This window comes from Amblyomma mixtum, chromosome 4 (genome assembly GCF_055824585.1).
Source record: "Amblyomma mixtum isolate Tamu chromosome 4, ASM5582458v1, whole genome shotgun sequence".
NCBI lineage: Eukaryota > Metazoa > Arthropoda > Arachnida > Ixodida > Ixodidae > Amblyomma > Amblyomma mixtum.
In genome coordinates this window covers 45402008-45422115 of record NC_143015.1, presented here as the reverse complement: position 1 = coordinate 45422115, position 20108 = coordinate 45402008, and the positions used below count along the sequence as shown (strand labels likewise).

At 45.7% G+C, this 20108-nt stretch overlaps 1 protein-coding gene across 1 annotated transcript; it reads right to left on the bottom strand.

The window, feature by feature from the left end:
* Nucleotides 1-7224: 7224 nt before the first annotated feature.
* Nucleotides 7225-15551, bottom strand: LOC149346399 (uncharacterized). Its single transcript, XM_089541318.1, has 6 exons — nt 15486-15551; nt 14592-14661; nt 13380-13465; nt 9157-9270; nt 8605-8664; nt 7225-7320 (listed from the first exon to the last, which is right to left on the bottom strand). Exons 1-6 carry the CDS (start codon nt 15549-15551, stop codon nt 7225-7227), a joined length of 492 nt encoding a protein of 163 aa, XP_089397444.1.
* Between the last annotated feature and the right edge of the window lie 4557 nt (nt 15552-20108).

The following is a 20108-nucleotide window of genomic DNA, read 5'->3' as shown; positions in this document are numbered from 1 at the left end:
CAACTCGCTGGATTTACTAACGACATATTTTCCGCAGTAGACGCTGGCTTACAGGTTGACGCAGTATTTTTAGACTATTCTAAAGCTTTTGATCGCGTTCCCCATCACAGGCTCCTAAACAAATTGACAAACTTAAATCTCCATCCCAACGTTATTTCATGGATAAAACAATTCCTCGATAACAGAAAACAATTCACCTCTGTCAACGGCTTTAACTCGTCTTCTGTCCCCGTAACATCTGGAGTCCCCCAGGGAAGTGTACTTGGCCCTCTGCTTTTTTAATTTTTATTAACGATCTACCCAAGTGTGTATCGTCTCAAATTAGGTTATTCGCAGATGATTGTATAATATATCGTAATATTACTAATGAAACCGACCGCCAATCACTTCAAACTGATCTTGACGCTGTAACGGCTTGGTGTTCTTCCTGGCTAATGTCTCTAAATGCATCTAAACAAAGTTAATGTCGTTTACTAACCGTTCCACTCGAATTGCTACAACCTACTTCCTCAATAACGATACAGTTGAACTTACAACAACTTACAAGTACCTAGGAGTTCACTTTCAGTCTGACCTAACTTGGCATTACCATATTAACACAATCTTAGCATCAGCAAATCGCGCACTCGGCCTTCTTAGGCATAATCTCAAACACGCGCCTTCACATTTAAAAAAACTTGCTTACATCACGCTAATCCGCCCGAAAGTTGAGTATGTTTCTGCCATATGGGACCCTCATCAAGCTTACATCATAAACAACCTTGAATCCCTGCAAAACCGTGCTGTTCGCTTCATCTTTTCAGATTATTCACGCTTCACCAGTGTCACAGCATTAAAACAACGTGCCGAGTTGGAACCGCTATCATGCCGACGCCATTTCGCTCGCCTAACCTTGCTTCACAAACTGTATCACCATCCCACTCTCCACGACGACTTATTTTTGCCACACCCTGCAGTCTTTCCTCGCCGTGACCACGTTTACAAAATAAAACGCATCACATGCCGTTCATTGCTCTACGCGAAATCATTAATTCCTCGCACTATAATAGATTGGAATAACTTGCCATCACACATAGCTATTGAGGTTAACCCACAATCGTTTCAGCATTCGTTAAAGCAAACCATAGACTAACAGATTTGGTATTTTTGTTGTATTATGTGCATTTACTGAGTATTTTATTCTGCGTTGTTTGTTGTTATTATTTGTGTACATTACTAGTTTTAATTCATTATTACGTGTATTTTGTTCAAATTCCTGTGCCATATTTTTATGATTGTATCGTCCCCCCCCTATGTAATACCCTCGCACGAGGGCCCTTAGGGGTATTGTAAATAAATAAATAAATAAATAGTGTTTACCAATTAGCACGTTGCAATGAAATGAAAAACGTTGTCATCGAGATCTGCAGTTACAGGTAAACACAATTAGAACGAGAAAAGAAGAAATGCATAAACGGAAAGTGATGCGAATTCTGGAGTTGGAAGGCTTAACTCTCCCCAAGCATTCTTTTCAGACAGGTCTATCAGTGCACGAAATTGAAATATGAAAAAAGAGAAGATGGTTCGGTACTAGCAGAACATGCGCTCCAAGCGACAAGCACCCCTAAACGGTCCGCCCATTCACCTCAAATGAGATTATTTATATCTGGTCACGCACTAGTAAGATTATAGTGGCAGTTTGTTGCCTTTGATTATAGTCACTACGGCCACAGTGACACTGCCGGAGAACCACATTGCACTTGCACAGCTAGAATACCGCTGAAATGAGGCGGGCCTTCAGTTTTGCCATTGGTGTAACAGATGTGATTGGCTTTGGGTGCGCAGTCACTGCAGGATGCCCTTGTTGATCAGCCTTCGTCTTCCTGTTGCGCCGTCCACTCCGATGTATTCATGCACAGTGTCCCTATCCACCATTTGATCTATGCGGGCCACCTGCTGTTTAGCCGTAATGGGCGCATTACACTTTCAGTCTTTGTGCCCTGATAAATGACTATATCGCTCAATATAAGGTGTCCTTTCAAAGATTCTATTATGAGTGGTAGTGTATCAAATTTAAAAAATCCAAGTTGAGAGAGGTCTCATTGTTACACATTGTGGCCGTGGAGGACGACGCGTCTGGGAGTTCCTGGCATTGATGGACCAGGAGATGCTGCGACGCTGGGATGCCTTCGAGTCTCGAAATCCTGGACTTGATCGAAACCACGGTGCCTGCTGGTAAGACCAGAAGCCCTAAGGATGTGCCGTGCTGAGTTTCGATGAACACTTCGATTACGTCACTGAAGGCCTAAGGATGTGCCGTGTTGAGTTTCGATGAACACTTCGATTACGTCACTGAAGACCTAAGGATGTGCCGTGTTGAGTTTAGATGAACACTTCGATCACGTCACTGTTCGTCGTAGTTGGCTTCAAGCACTCATAAGGTGAGCAGCACCACATACAGGAGCCTCTATGCTTGTACTTCGCGCTGACTGTCGACGCACCTCAGCACCCATAAAAAATAACGCTGCCCACGACTGACAAAAGCAAGGAATGTTTTGATTCAGTTCGTAGCAGTGAACGTGACGAAAATCAGATGGTAAGTGCGAGCGATCGATGATGCAGGCGGGAGTCGAAACCATGTCGCAGCTACAGGATGTGTGTTGCTGACATGCGAAGAAGCGCGGCCACTGCACTAAGAGCAGAGCAGCTGCTGTCGCTTGGCCACAAAAAGACCTGCTGTGCACATCACGCGCTTATTTAGTCGCAAACACTTTCGATCTCGGCCGCTGTGACCAGATGATTGAGGTGTTTGGGGGAATGTATCTTCGCGACAGGGCGACCGCTTCGACTCACACGTCAGCATGGCTAAGGTGTAGCTGTTCTGTGGTGGTGCGCGACCTCTTGCGTCTCTAGTCAATGTCTTCGGTCAGGAAGGTGTAAGTGAACGCCCAAGCGGCGGTGACGGCAAGGACGATGCTGTGATGCTCAAGGCATAACTAGCCTTGGCTGGGTCAGCCGGAGACTGGGGTATTAGTGCTCTTATCTTTGAAGGGTTAGCCTCGTCAGCACCAGCACCAGAAAAGGTCCCACGTGATGTAAGAGTAGGCGGAGCCTCCGGCTTCAAAGCTCCCGTCTTTATGAGTTTGCAGCACACAGCTGATATTACATGTGCTCGTCTGCCGTGTTTTTGAAGCACACGAATGTACGAAGCCGCAGAACTGATTGTCCCGTTGATCTTGTCTACAGGTACGATGAGGGGGCAAAGTGCTGGTTCGGTGGAGCAACGGCGGCTGTCATCTTTCACCTGCGCTGAGGAGGCCATCATGGACTTTTTCTTTACCGGCGGTGAACGCCCGCTCGCACCGATGCTTTCGTCACCGCTGATATATTGATCTCGGTTCTTTGAGGCCATTATATCCGGGATCGACGTGGAAAGCGATGGCACTGCTGTTACATCCGAGTCGCTAAATACCTTGGCCTGTAATTTGGTGACAGCGTTGGCGTTGCTTTGGGCACTAGCGTAATAGCGTTGCCTTCGGCGAAGGCCTCGACTGCTCCTTCGCCTGGCGGACATCTTGCCTTTGTGATCTTGCGTCCCACAGTATAGTAACGTGGTCGGCGGTGGAGCGGGTGCAGGCGCTTGCTGGAGAAGAAACGCTTCCTTCTCGCTGAGTCTCTCCTCGATATTCTTTGTCGCAAAATGAACGCAATTCGTCCTGGACCGAGACTAGGCTGACCTCGGCGGAGAAGAACGCATCTTCTTCGTCGTAAGCGGTGTCGCGGCTGGCCTGCTTGCACTCAGGCGGCTTCAACCCTAAGGGAGTCGATGAGGCCAAAGACAAAGCAGCCTAAGACTTGCTGCAAGAGGTATCCCAGATTGCGCTCTGTGACTTGAAGCGTTTGATCTTGTACAGCTTCACAGATTCTGCAGTAGTCGTGGCTGATATCTTTTTCTTCGCGTAATATCATAGGTGGCCAGGCGCAGCGCGTGTCTATGGCGGGTCTTCGCCTTCTTTCTCTTCAGTGGCATTACTTGGGACTCATATGGTTTATGCAGTGTTGTTCTGGTATGCATTTTGGCTTGGTGATGGTGTCGTGTCACAAAGAAGGACTGCCACACACACAAACTAAACCTTTAACCTACTCGGAGCGCCAATCTGCGACCACAGTTCGCAGTCGCTTAGAAAGGCGGGAAACAGCGATGCTTATTTGAGAGAAAGGCATAGAGTTCGGCCTTAAGGGTCATTACCTAGGCTTCTACCCGGCACCGTTGAAGGAGAAGGTGACAAGAAATCGGATTATGATGGGCGACCATGTGTACAGAGGAGAGACGCGAATATAGTGTGAGGCACTTCGCTTAAAAACTTAAGCAATTTTTTCAACAACAGTTCTAATCGAACAGGCAGTGGTGTCGCGATTTATAGTCAAGCTACTCAGGATTATGCACTTCTAACCAATTACTTTGCTGTTGCCGTGAACTGCGAAATATTAACGTTAAAATGCAACCTTGAACTTATAGCTGTTGTCTGCTGTCCTCCACAGGGTAACTTCAGCCAGTTCATTAACTTTTTTGAGACCCTTCTGCAGTCTGTTTCTAGAGACAATTCTATGCTGATATGTGGCGGCGATTTAAACACTGATATTTGCAGTGATAAATTGAATGCACAAGACTTTAACAACACTATTTATTCAACTGGCTTAATGAACTTAATTAAGTCGCCTGCCCGAGTAACAGTTTGCATGAATCATCATCTCCTGCCTGGTTGGTGGTTTTATTTGCTCTGTCAATCTGTCAGGAACAGGTGTATGCCTTCAAACCGATCAGAGTCTTTCTGGCAGACAAATGAAAAAACAAAATTGGCTGTGGTTTAGCTCTGGTTAAACTTAGAGTGACGCGAGAGTTACAGCTGGCCGAGGGGAACTCACTCAGTGGAATTGTAAAAAATACGTCTTTCACTGCTCCGTTTCGCTGGGCGTTCCTTCATCTTTGTCCATGGACATGGATGCACTCTATCCCCACCTTGTCCCCTCTCCACTCCTCCCCCACTAGGTTCGCCGCGCCGCCGGCAGCTGCTCCGCACCACGTGACCAACCACGTGACCAGCGACGGCTTCGCCACGGGGCCATGCCGAAATGCTAGCGTAATGTAGGCGTGCGGCACGCACACCAGCTGCGTGCTCTGACGTCACTCCGCGCATGCGTACAACTTAAGAGGTGGGCGGCGTCTGCAACGTCATCGTTGCAGCGACGAGGCGCGCGGCGCCCACACCAGCTGCGGGCTATGACGTCACTCCGCGCATGCGCACAGCTGGCGGAGCGGCACTGCCACGGCTCAGCGCGCAGCCACGCTGACCTCGCGTAGTGGCTAGTGTAGCGTAGCTACCGCTACAAAAATAAAATGAAATATTACCGGCAAACAAGGAGAGCGGGTTAACCATATACGCAAGTCCAGATCCGTGCTGTACAAGAAACGAAGGAACGCAGCAGCTACGCAGACTACCTCACATTGGGGTGTGAAACTTTATTCGATAGAACGGGGCTGTCACGTCTCTAAAGTATGCCGTCCGTGACGTTCATCACGCGGAACTCTCAAGGAACGAGACTGAACAATTGCTTCAGTATATACGGCGTTTCTTTGTTTCTGCACGGAGTAAATTAACTTCGTCGAAGTAATGTGAGGGAGAAAATATCTCGGTGCACGAAGATGGTTCTTATCTCTTTTCGCCTACTTTTTGAGGGAACAGAGAACTTGGCAGCGCTCGTAGTGTGGCAGGCTTCCAAGTACTCGCTGCCAAAATTGATCATCAGAGCCCCAGTAAACTCTACTAATTATAACCGTCACGAAAAAAAAAATTGCCGACGATTACGTTACGTCCTAATGCAAAATTTGAGCGCAGCTCATCAGCTGTTTCAGCTTTTCGATGTATTGAGGCAAAGAATTCGAGCAAGACATGTATGTACAGTTGCTGGCAACTTGCTATTTTTCACACATATTCCTTCTTCAAGATAGACTCCAATAACAGTTCTTGACTGTCATGGAGGAAGCTTTGTGGATGGAGAAACAGATGGATATATGCTCGAGTTGCTGCACCAATGCCTGGTTCTCAAAGACGAGGTCTGCGAGGTTTGGCGAGGTTGTCACAGCTGTGGGAGCCGTTACGAGCGAGAGGAACGGGATGTTCTCCAGCATAAGTGGTAAGAAATTCCCGGCTGTCTTTATATCTACATTAATGTCCCCACCCATTCTGCCACCCTGGCAGGTGGCAGCGTTTCTGGCACAACGTTGTCAATGCAAAAGCATGCAGCGCACATCTGTCACTACCGCCATGTAGCTTAAAGCACGACGGACGTGTAACCGCTTGGCGCGGAATCACTGGGCCGCTTCGGAGCCATGGGTCTCACTTCTGGCGAAGGAGCGGCGGTGTAGCTGCCACCACCGATGAGCGCGCCCTCGTACTACCGCTACTGTGTGACATCACGGTTGCTATGCCCAGCTGCACCCCCCACTGGGGCGCCGGTTGCTAAGGAGGGGTTGCGCTTTCATTTTCTCCTTTCCAAGCTCCCGCTCCATCGCAGCTTAAAGGGTGTCCACTGCTGGTTACAACGTACAACGGCGACGGCGACGCTGCGAAACGCAGAAACGGGCGCCTAAGAGCTGGGCTCTAAAAATAATGTTTACACCGGATGCGTTCCTGGGCCGCCTTTGGATTGTTGCAAGAGCCGCTTCAGTGTTGCTGCCACCTGTCCACGGTACCTTAACTCTGGCATGGAAACCGCTGCCTGTGATGCGAGTTCGGCAGCATGATGCAGCATGGCACCTACTCGTCACACATGTATGAACCTGACGCGTGACTCAGCAGATGTGAAGTTCAATTGCTAAGCCCTTGGTGGCGGTATCGAAATGCGGCGAATGTGGGTACAAGTAGCATTTTTTGTACTAATATCGTTACCCCAGCGGGCGCACCAGCGATGCAAGCTGCATCGTTCGCTTGATTGCGAACGTGCCAAAGTCATGGTCCTCTCTATCCCCTCTTCGTCACTGTGACAAGTATCGCCATAAACTTTCACGACAGGCACTTGTAAAGTATTGCAGAGGGCAAATAACTCCACACAGCTAATCAGAAACTACTTGCGCTAAGTGATTTTATTTTGTTTCTTACGGTTACGTTTCTTAATAATGTCAGCAGATTACTTCTATTTGCTATGGTAAAAGAAAGTTCGCATCGTTTTTACAACACGATGCAGTTAGTTCGTTGACGCCGTTGTTGTTTCTTCGACTGCTTCCGTTTTCTTCGCGTACATTGACAGGTAGCACAGCATCAAGGCCCACAGCATGTAGATCTGGAAAAATAAATAACGTGATTCGAAAACTCAACATTTCGACAGAATAGCCTGTCTAGTTGGGTTTGATAACTTATAATAAGCTCTGACACGTCTCCAACCAAACTTTATAAATTTGAAACACAACGCTTCTAAGCCTGTTCGGCTCCTCCTTCAGGCGTTCCTGAGGGCTGAGGCTCTGCTCTGCGGACTGTACACCGGGTGCGAGCTATAGTCGGTTAAATACGGTACATACTTAAGGTATTTAAGGTAGAATTGTGTCATTGAAGGTTATAAGAATGTAGTAAAGTATTAGAAAGATAACCGCAGAACTACTGTGGAATATTAGCAGTATCCAGTGGGATGCGTTGTTGGGCAAATTGGTATATATATATATAGCTTAATTGCGATTACCCTGCAGACTGCACTTGGTACCGAAAGCTGTCTGACTCTTCGCCGGCGATTTTCTCTTTTGAGACACATGATGCTATTCGCAGAGAATTTCTATCATTTGCCTGTCACCCACAGCGCATTTACACCTGCGCACTAGAGAGGGGATTCCGCTATTATTTATTTAATTATTTATTGGAAATACCTGCAGCGCCCGTAGGCATTATTGCAGGGGGGGGGGGGGGTGAGAATACATAACAGAAGAATAGGCCAGAAAAAAAAGAGCCACCGTTACGAACGCAGTTCACTGAACTTGGCTTCGGACATTCAAACCTAGCGAAGCTGAGAGCGCACTACCAGCTCTGTGCCAGACGAGAAAGAGTTCGCATAATTCAGTGTTCAAGCAGAACGCCGTCGATTTGGTCAAGCGGAACGGATTGTTGTTTACACGACAGCATGTGAGACTTTGTACGCCGTTCTTGATAATAATTCTAACGCAGTTGTGCTGCTGTAACACGAAATTTTTGTGGCACTTATAAGGACTTTGTGAAATGGACAACGCAGTTATTTTATGCTGGAAGGAAAAATTTCTATGTTGAAACCTTTCTGGTCGTAGCCATAGCTTTAGCGTTGGTAATTAGTAGCTCATTGTTCATGAACGTTTACTGCTCTAGCTATTGAAATAAAAAAAATAATAATTCAGTGCAATTGATTTTTAACTTTAGGGGCTCTCTTTGGTATTCGAGTTTAACTATGCGTGCTCGGTTTGCTGTTTAAGAACTGTAATATCCCCACAACCATATATGTTGCATTATTTACAGTCTGATGATGCCATTTCGAAGAACCGATCAGAGCAGCTTTGCGCATGCAAAGAGAATATTGCCTTATTAACAGTAGGAAAGGCGTAATCCTTACCCTTGCCAGTATGGTAACAACCTGGTACGCGACTTTAGCAAACAACCCAAGGTTCTGAAACTGAACGAGCAATGTAGGTCATCAGAACAGTCAATCTAGTAACTCATTCTCAAAGTAACTATTAAACAGCAGTCCCAAGTAAATCTATGGATGCAATATCATAACCAGTGTACATGACGCACAGGTGCAAATGAGTGGCGTACTCTAGCAGTCATGCGCAGAAACAGAGGAAAAATACAGGTGCGCTACAAAATGACGCAAGAACTTAAGCATAATGAAGATCCGCTATCGCACCTGTCTCGCACTCGTGTTAGCGTTTATCCTGTAATGATGTGAGTAGTTCCTGTATGCGAGACTATGTTTCAAAGCATAGACTGAAAGATTAAACTTCTAGTTTATCAGAATGCGTGAGATTGCAACCTTCATGTCACTACATGTTCTAGCGAGAATAAGATTTAAAATCCTTAAACGCGAAATTGAAATCCACAGGGAAGGGGCAAAGATCCAATTAAAAGGATAGCACTTTTAAGGAAAAAATACCTGTACACGCACCTTGTCCTTCGCTGCACCACTATAGTAAGCTTGAGTGGTCGCTGGGCCAAAAGTTTCGAATGACGACGCGACGGCAAACCATGCAATGGCGATGATAAGTAGATATTTCAGGTCCTGTAGAAAAGATGCGCAAAAGCAACAGCTCTTCGTTCCTGCTCTTCTATGTGCGTTTCATTTTTGCTGCAATTTTTTCCTACACCATAGCAAGTAATACCCCTGTCAAGCGGGCAAGTTAAGTGCACTTACGGGGAGTGCGCTTCGGCATCCCGAGTGACACTTTGGGCTTCGCAGTGCTAAACGGGAAAGCAAAGTGCACTATAGTCGGATACAACTGAAGTCTGCAGTGAAGCTCCACCCACATTCAGCTACCGCGCACAGAATTCCTCCACGACGAAAAAGTAGTCCGCTGGTTAAACGTTTCTTGTGACGTAAATAAAAAGCTTACCACTAGAAAGAGATTATGAGCTCTATAATTTTGACACCTGGATTGTTTGATATAGTCAAACATTAAAAAGCTCATTTCGCTTACTGTTGCGATTGGCCAGCGGAGTAATACAGAACGCCGCGGACCGCGGCCCAGTGTTAGCAGCTGCTGTTTTTTTAAGTTGTATCCTACTATAGTAGTAAAAAAAAAGGCGACAGAAAATGAGCGGAATTTCTGAACAGGACGATGGAAAAGAAAAAAAGACTCATAATATTTGATTCCTTAACGTGATAGCACAAATAAAACAAGGTTCAACAATTTTTAACTATGAAAAAAAGTGATAATAGAAGAAAAGCCAAGTCCAGCCAAGACTATCCAGAATTTTGACAACAAACAAGATGGCGGCGGGCAGCGATGTTGCATCTGATCACGTTTACTTGTTTTGTTGCTTCGCTTGTAGCTATAACCAACGAACTTTTTTCTGAAAACAGTGTTATAGCACGTAAAATAAAGTTGTAAATACTTTTTATGCACTATAAATTTTGTACCATAGGAACCGCTGGCGTCGAGGCTTCGCACTCGGCCAGCAAAGTGTGGTCCCTGAACGCACTCCTGGCGGAGTGCACTCTTCCGCGAGTGACACTCCACTTGCGTCGTTTAGATGCGACAAAGTGTACTTACAGCGAAGTACACTCTCCGTAAGTGCACTTAACTTGCCCGCTTGACAGGGGTATAAGGCGCAGTGACTAAAGCTTGATGGACGGGCGGGAAACATAGCAACGGCACTCCGCCTAAGAAGAGGGCGGAGGAAAGAGTAAAAACGGACACCGCGCAGCGCTGTCTTGTGTCTGTTTGTATTATCCCCTTCGCTATTTTCTTAGTCCGTGTGCCGTTGCTATGTTTCCCGTCCATCATGCAAAACCAACTCGCCCAACAGGTCGTGCTTTCAAGTGACTGAAGCGTATCGAAACGTGTTTAAGGTTAGCCAGTCAGCACAAAGCCTTCTGATCACTAGTCACTTTCAGTGGCACGGTGTTGAAGTATAATGACAGATATTGTAACCCTGGCGATCACAGCTTGGTCTTCTTTTGCGTGTGATATAATGGTAGCAGAAATCTGACACGCTCACATGTCATTGCACGCAAAGGTACGAGAGTGCGTGAAACAGTTGGTCATAAAGATGCGGCTTGATCAGATTGATCTCATGCGACTCCACGGAAGTGGAAAGGCAGCGTTTTTTTTGCGAGGCAGTAGACATCTGGCGGTGACACGTTTCGCGAGAAGTTTCGTGCCCGAATCGTTGCAGAGCATTAATCCTTCGCATTCTGACAGCGCACTTCGGGAAGCCAAAAATACCTACTCATGCAGGTGATAGTGGAGTGGATGAACCACTGGCGCTAACACTGTGAGAGTAACTCTACTTCAGCGCAGGAGTCGTCATCGTCGCCCGCCAAAAAACAACGGGGCGTATGAGGAAAGAGCAAACGGAATAACTGTCTCCACAAGGATGCTAAGATGAACCGCGCCGTCAGGGAAGAGATACAGGAGGAATGAAAAGGAGAACAAGGAAGCCCTACTACATATGACGCGCTGCCCAACTGCTTGCCAGTCCTTCAGAGGCAGCAGCTACAGTGCACGAGTGTTGGTAAACCCCATCTATGCCCGGGACCATGGTGTCATGGTGGTATCTTGTCATTTACTTCTCATTGGCCATTCAGGTATTTCAACATATACATTTAGGCGTGTATTTCACCTTGATTCGAACTTGCGCCGTCATGTAGGTTATGTCACTGCTAAAGGGTGTAAAACCTTGTGATTTCTTCGCCAAAATGCAACCACTTTTCCGATGTCATGCCGGGTGCATTCTATACAAGCTGTCAGGTCGACTCTGGAATAAGCATGTACGGTTTGAGAACCGCCTACAGCTCGAGATAAAAATAAGTTGGAGAAAGGGCAAAACATTGCCTCTCGTTTCGTATCTGACACACGTTGGTCTCAGTACAGTGAATCGCGTATGAAAGAAGCACTCAAATGGGAATTGCTCGACAAGCGCCGAATGAGTCTGCCTTGGAAGCTTTCTATTCAGCAGTTCGTGCTGAACGTGAAAAGTATTTGCAACAGCTTTTTATAAATAAAACCGTGCTGTTCATAATTTTAAGGTCCGTGGAATTGCGACGAAAACTGAATTGTTTAGGATGTCTTTCTTTCCAAAGACAATTCGGGAATGAAATACGCTGCCGAGTGATGTCGCGGGTGTTGCATCAATTCATGCTTTCTTTTTAACTTTGGAAATGTGCATCTCTAAGTGTTTAGTTTTCATTTGCCTTTTTTAGACGTTATACATTTTTAATCTGCCTAGCAGCAGAGGTGTAACATTTTATGTATTTTATGTATCTATTATTGTCGCCCCCGCACCCCTCTCGGAACTGTAATGCCTTGGCGCTGTGGGTTCTTTGATCAATGAATATATTAATTCCCTGCAGGCTATGCCTCCAATGAATGTTTGACTGAGCAGTAACTTGACGGAAAGCAGTGTGTAACAAAGGCAACTCGTGACCGAGCGATGCAATGTCATATCGCATAAAGAAGCATCGTCAGAATTTCAAATGCGCATATGAGAGAGTTTGGGAGCCCATCTCGAGTCTCCTTTCGCAGCAAGGCTCCTTGAGATGCAGAGCGCTTTTAGAGGAGCATGTTTCTTAATAATTCTGAGAGCGGCTCCCCAGTGATGATTACGGTTTGTACCAGAGCTGCGCTGCTTGGAATTACATAGAAACAATTAACAAAAACACGTAGGCATGACTAAGCGCATTCTGAAAACTAGAGCTCTGTGTGGGCGCTCCCAAGTGAGGAGCTCCACTGATGCTTTGGTGGTGAAAAGAAATAAGACAGCTTCAGTTCCTGCTTCCGAGTGAACATCGTACGCAAGATCTCCCGAGTCCGCGAGTAGCACGCGATAACCAAAGGATAGAAGGTCCACAGATCTCTGGAGAAGCTTTGCGACGCATCTATGCTAGGTAGTACCCTGATCGTCAACAATCACGTACAATGGCGCCTCCTCCTTAAGTACTCAAAGTTAAGAGGAGACAGAGTGCCAGGTTCTTACTTCCATTTATCTCTTTAAAAAGACGATGCAGCCCACTTTCTTCGCCAGTGTTATCAGCATGCGTACGAGCGACATGGTTTTAGAATGCACGTAATCGTTCATTTCCGTGTTCTTTAGCTGTGTCCGCATCATTCCAAGTAGCGAAGCTCTTCAACAATGCTTTCCGACTAGCCAAATCGCGAGCATTTCACAACGATGGTGATGTCAGGCCGGAGTTGAGACCGCTGCTGGAGTGTGATTACATATGATGGAGAGACTGACCTGGGTTGAGAGGCGTCTTGCGTCGTCACCTAACTTTAGTGGTTGTTAGCAGTTGGCGTGATCAATCATATAAGCCCATGCGCCTCATTAGCGATCACTCTGCTACTGAGAACAGACCTCCCCATCACGCTAGTGCTGAGATCGTCTACGTAAAATATATATAACGTGAATTTTTTTCTGGTTGTCATGGTGTGGCTTTAAAGCAAGACTCAGCTCGCTGAATCCCCCTGCCTTACTACGCTCTCATTAAAGGCGTTCACAGATAAGTTAAAAAAGCTAAAATTATGCCTGTCCTCTGCAGGAATTCTCTTCGTATATTAAGTTCCATTTATACTTGTTGAATAGCCAAGCAGTCAGATAAACTCCATTGGTATTCTTTTTTTTCACCTTACATATTTCAATGCAAGCAACAATAGAAGGAATGATACTCACACTGGAAAGCGCAACGTACATGGAAGGAACTACTAGAACGCCGGCAGTGAACCCAAGGATATTGATTATGTTCCCAATGGGGTAATCTGTTACAGAGAAACAATAAAAACGTGTAATTCATTTGATTATATTTTCAAAGATTTTCGCCATATTTGCGTCTTAGCCGATTGTGTTTTGCCGCCGCTAACATGTTGAAGGGTCGCTTACTTTTGGCCAAACGGGGCTAGTTTTCTTGTGGATGTTCGCTTATAAGATTTGGTCACGTGAGACCGCATTCATGAACAGAAGATATGATACTCGGCGCAGCAGTTAACAGCGATGTATGCGCTCAACCAGGAAAATTCTATGCCGTATCGAAATGAAGCGTGGCAGGTGACCTGCGGCATCTCTAATCCTACGACAACAAAGTGTCAGTATCTCTAGTGCGTGGTTTACTTTTTTATTTTCCTCGATGCTTTAGGTTCACTCAGTAGGAAATTTTTTTTCAGCCTCTATGCCTTTTCTTGACTCTTGTGACTACCAAGGAACCCATATCACGTCTGGACTCTGTAGCAAATATGGTACAATTATTGGACTGCGTCGCTTTAATAAACAGCACACACAGAAGAAGAACAGAAAAACAGCACACACAGAAGTTCGCGTAACATGTAAATATCCGAAGTACTTGCCTACATGTTCCGCGAACTGACAACCACACGATTACCGTTTGATTAAAAAATATTAAAATTATTAAGCTTGTTTTGAACAGAAATGCCAGCCAGTAACGAAGAAGAAATTTAAAACTGATGTCGTCGATTACATAATCATATCATACGAACTGTTTGCAGTAAAGCTTCTTACCAGAATAGAAGGTACTTAGCTCTTATTGAGTGAAACGCTTCTGATTACGAGGGAAAAGGTGACCATAGGCACTCAAAACAATCATTCAGCCCAATCAACCCCTCCTATTTAAGATGCAAAAGGAGAGGTTCAGCGATTTCTGGTGGCATCTGTTTGCTGCTGCCATAATGAAAAAGAGATGACAAGTAAGCCAGTGTGAATTTATCCGGGATAAATATGAAGCAGTAGGATTATATGCTATTCTGCAAGTGTATACAGTTTTTGTTTACTGTACTAGCCATATAACTAGTTACTGCATCAGTGTATCGAACAAACCACTGCACAAAGCAAAATCTAATTTAAGTAAAATTACCATGGAGCAAAAATATTCACCCAAACTATTCGTCTTCTGTCGGTCTACAACGTCGGCAATGGAGCTCGAAAGACGGTATCCACTCTGAGCCTAGAAAGAAAATAAGCAAACATGTAAACCTATGGCTTCCATTGCGTAGAGGAAGGACGGAGGGATACATTTATTTTTCCCAAGAAGACATAGTTCAGGCCCTTTCCACAAATCCTTTTTACTCAGCCGCGCCATAGTTTCCATTCACACGAATCAGTTCCGCCGTCCTAATTCCTGGGAAAAGTAATTTGAGGAGCGGACGACCGAGTAAATCTACAGGAATGGCTTGAAGTGAATGCGGTACAGTGCCATTCAAGTATAGAGGTTCGCTGTACTAAGCATAAATTGTCAAATGAAGGCGCAGCTGCGGCTAGAAAAGCATGCGTCTCCCGGCTCTGCTTGAGAAAACTGTTAAAGCAGCTAACTCCCTGAACTGTGCCTTTACAGATATGTTTACGGCTACAAAAAAATTTGCTATCTGGGGAAAAGCTCTATTTCTTAAATTCAACAGTGCTGCGGCCATCTGAAGATGCTTTCCAGCGTATTGGGGAGCGCCCTTTGATCGGTGAGCAATGCCTGCGGCATTATCATCAAGATAAAAGCTACAGATTGCTTCTTGTACTTGCGTATTCAAGCCGTTTGAGGCCAACTGAAAGCGCCAGCTTGGAAATAGTACTTTCGATGTATCAATTTCGTAGTAGATCCATATTCGTTAGCAAAGATGCTTGAGTTGTTCAGTCAAGGAATCACGCGTTGCCTGAGTTCGCCCTGCCGAGCATTAAATAAACTAAGGATGCTGAGTATGACGTTACACTGATCCCGACTACATGGTCAGAAGCCTCGCTGAAGAGATGTGCCATAAAAAATAGGCATTCGCTACTTACGAAGAACAGTACGAAGAGAAGGTACAAAGATATCTTCACCTTCACGCTTTCTGCAAAGCTTTCCATCGAGAGAAGTGGCACTCGAGCAAAAGAACAGCGGAGCTATCATCGGGTATTGACCGAAAATAAAATTACGATGCTGATAGTGACTTCGAAAGAGCGGCTGTGCAAAATAACTGGGCAGGTCAGACTGTATAATCGAACTGAAAGAAAACGCAGGGAGCCCACAAAACGTGTGGTTTCATAAAAAATGAGTGCTTTAGATGTCAAAATTAGCAAGATCCTTTTTCTAACGGGCAGAAAGCTGAGAAATGAGGTAAACACATAATAGCAACTCTGATAGGGTTGCACGTGGAATGAAAAATGAGGGTGAAGACGAAGAAAACTTGCAGAAAAACTGCGCCCGCGAAAAAAAAGAAAAGAAAACATGGGCAGAACAGGCGGATCGGCTAAGTATTGGGTGGCTTGTCCTGTTTTTGTTTTTCCCCCTGCGCCTTTGCGCATTTTGTCTTGTGTAGATAACGCACGCAGTTCGCTTAACTGAGTTGATGTCTACGCAGTCTGCCGGCCGGGGGAGCTCCCCCTGGTCGGCTTCCCTATCGCCTAATGAGATGCCTCTGGAGGCTTTTCAACGCACAGGCGTCCGCAGCATTCCTGTGGCGCTGGTGCCGAAGGATGGTGGTGCCATCAAAATGTCCAACCCAGGGTCTGTTCGAGCTGCTCTCCAGGCAGCCACGTCCCTCTATGAGGAAATTTCTGAGGTGAGGCAGTTTGGACGCGGCGGGATACTGTGCCGTTCCCGAGACCTATCCTGCGTAAAGGATCTTCTAAACTGCGCATCCTTTGGATCTATTCCGGTTAACAGCTTTATTCCTTCCCATCTCGCCTGCACAAAAGGTCTAGTCCGTGGCGTCGACTCCTGTATGTCTCCGGTGGAGACCCTCGACCTTCTCTCAGCGGCAGGCGTTGTTGCTGTGTACAGATGTAGCCGGGAGGTGAATAATGTGCGTGTACCAACCGAATCAGTCATTGCCACTTTTGCTGGTACTTCCTGCCCGTCAGAAATTAAAGCATGGCCACTGATCTTCCGGGTCGATCCCCTTCCATCAAAGCCACTGCAATGTAACAACTGCTGGCGATATGGACATAGTGCTGGTGGTTGCAAGTCCACCTTGCGATGTTGCAATTGCGGCAATGACCATGCATCGACTGTATGCACCGAACAGGAGGGTAAGTGTTGCCTTTGCGGGGGTGATCACGCTGCAAATTCCCTGGATTGCCCTTCTCGGGCTCAGGAATCTCAAATTGTTGAGTTAATTGACCGCAAACGCTGTTCGCGGCGTGAAGCCATAATTGAAATTAAAGAAAGAGCGCACGGCTATGCGGGTGTGGCAGCCCGCTCAGGTGTCGCCCTCGATGCATCTGTCTCGCAGGCCATAGTGACTGCTGTAGAAGCCTCGATGGCGAAAATGATTGAAAAGATTGTATCAACTGTTACAGAGAGCATCTCAAACGCTCTCGCTACGCAGATTACTCAGGCCATGCAATCTGCAATATCTTCACAGATGACACGTTTGCCATCGTTGCTTTCTCAACCTTCATTACCGGTCATATCGCCACCCCAGGAACCAGTTAGTCCTGATGCTCCTACTATTAGCTCCGGCGTTTCGAATGATGTCCCAGTCACTCATGATGCAGAGATGATGGATACAGATACGCGAGTCCTCAAACGCAGTGGCTCCCATATGTCGAACCCGTCTTCTCCTCAAAATCCGAAATCAAAGAAACAACAGCTGGGCTCTAAGCCAAAGGAAAATATTTTGCGGCAGGCAGTTGCTGCTGCTCAGATTGCGTCACCATAGGGGTGTTACGAATACTCCAGTGGAACTGTCGATCACTCATTTCAGCTTCAACAGATTTACTTTACCTTTCATCACAACTTAATCCAGACATAATCATTTTGCAAGAAACCTGGCTTTCACCTGAAAAACATTTCCATTTACAAAATTATTCCTCATTTCGCCAAGATCGCCAGTCAAGAGGAGGGGGGTTGCTCATTCTGGTTTCTTCAAAATTTTGTCACAGGGCCAAAATTGTTTTCCAGTTCTCTTCTCTAGACTGTGAGATGATGGCTTTAGACTTTGTAATTCCTGGGTGCTATCTCTTCACATTAGTTAATGCTTATTTTCCTAATGGTGTGCAGGATTCAAGGCCTCTAGATCTTCTACTAGTCAATTGCCAGAAGTCAGTTCTGTTGGCAGGCGACTTCAATTCGCACCATGTATCGTGGGGATATAAGACAGATCCCTGTGGCAAACGCCTTTGGGATTGGGTTTCAGATAACAACCTTATGTGCATGAATTCAGGTTTGTTGACCTTTCTTCGGGCTCAAACCGTATCTGTATTAGATTTAACTTTCTCCAGCCCTTGTGTTCCTGTTCTGAATTGGTCGACAGTTGGTTGTGGTACATCTAGTGATCACATACCTATTATTTTTGAGGTTAACTGCCGCTTAACTCCAGCGTCTTCACAGTTGAGATCATATATTAATTATAACCAGTTCCAGGTTACTTTGCGCTCTTCTCTTGCGTCAGCGTTAAGTTCTGAAGACGATCATAATTCAAAAGACATTTGCTTGGCTATTGAGGAATGCCGCAAAAAGTCCGAATTCCTGGTGCGTACATCAAAAGGGACCAATTCAACTAGGTGGTGGAATGCAGACTGTACGCGGGACTACAGACGCAGAAAGGCTGCATGGAAGAAGCTCCTCCACAATCAGTGCCCGAAAAATTGGCATGATTATAAGTTCATTGCAGCCACTTTTAAACGCACGATTTCGCGAGCTAAAGACGATTATGAATCTGAGCGTTTCGATTTCCTGACGAAATCAGGAAACCGACGTGCACTTTTCAGATTTTTACACTCGCGGAAAAAGGTTCCGGCCCCAGGTAATTTTCCCTCATGTGTCTTGACTCCGCAAGAAGCAACAGACACCATTGAAACCATTGCCAAAGGATTAGAGAAGCGTTTCTCGTCTGCACTACCTTTGCAATCCGTGTGTGTAGCGTCAGTGGATCAGATTAAGCTTGTCCCTCAGGTTACCCTCTCAGAACTTTCGCCTATAGTGCTGAGGTTACCATCAGCTGCTCCTGGACCTGATAGGGTAACTTCAAAAATGATAAAGATCCTCTTTGAGGAGTATCCTAACTCTTTATTACAGCTAGTAAATGATTCCATCAATCATGCTTGGATTCCTCCTGAATGGAAACTCGCCAAAGTGATTCCTTTACCTAAAAATAATGGCGGCGGCTATTCTCTGGAAAATATTAGACCTATTTCATTGACATCCAATGTGGTTAAATTAATTGAAAGGGTCTTGCTCCTACGTATTTCGGAGTTTGTGGATAGTGAAAATATCCTCAGTCACTGTCAAATCGGTTTCCGTCGAAAATGTTCAATATGGAATGCCCATGTTGACCTCGAAAGTCGAATCCTCCTTGCGCGGCGTCAAAAAATGCATGCTGCTTTGGTTACATTAGATGTAGCCAAAGCTTACGACAGTGTGGAACACACCATATTATTGCAAAGACTGCAGACTCTGCAGTTTCCACACTACATAAATGCTTGGATCTCGGCGTTCCTAGATAAGAGGCAGTTTTATTGTACACTCCATGGTGTCAACTCTGGATGGTATAATCAAACTAGAGGTGTTCCTCAGGGGGCAATCCTTTCGCCCATACTCTTCAACATTCTACTGAGCTCAATTCCCAGTCATCACGAAATTCGCACGTACGTCTATGCGGACGACATTGCTTTTTTCTCAGCTGCTCCTGACATTCAATCTCTTTACGTGCGTCTGCAATCGTACCTAAACTTGCTTGAGAGTTGGTTGGGTGGCCTACGACTCACATTAAATGTTAGCAAATGCGCTACCCTTGTTTTCCGACTCCAAGATCCTGTTGCTCTTTCTCTAACTTACAAGCAACAAATTATTCCCCAAGTTCAGTCTTTAAAATATCTTGGTGTCATTTATGACGACAAGCTCACATGGCGCTCTCACATTGACCATGTTGCAGCGAAAGGCACTCGTGCTGTGGGCTTGTTGCGTAGATTAAGCAATCCCCGGTCTGGAATGCGGAGAGATGCACTTTTAATGGTTTATGTTATGTACGTCCGACCAATGTTAGAATTTGGATCAGTGCTGTTTTCTGGTTCAGCTGCTTACAAAATTCGCCCGCTTGTTCTTTTAGAGCGGGAAGCTCTACGGTTGTGCCTTGGCCTCCCTAAATTTGTGGCTAACGACTTGCTTTACCTTGAAGCTCGAATTCCACCTTTAGTATCTAGATTTAAATTTCTCACTGTTCAGACGTACCTCACGATATATGACTCAAGTTTCCACCGTTCCTCGTCTGTGTTTTGTTGCCAGCCGACCTTCTTTTTTGGAATCCACTGGCCTCGATTTCATACACCGCAGGTAGTACTGGTACAATCTTTACTTCACCCGTTAAATGTACTCCTGTCTGACATACTTCCGACACAGAAGAGTGGGCCTTCCGTGAAAATTGTCTATGATGACATTTTCCCGAAGAATGCAAAGCATTTACCATCAAGCATTTTAAATGG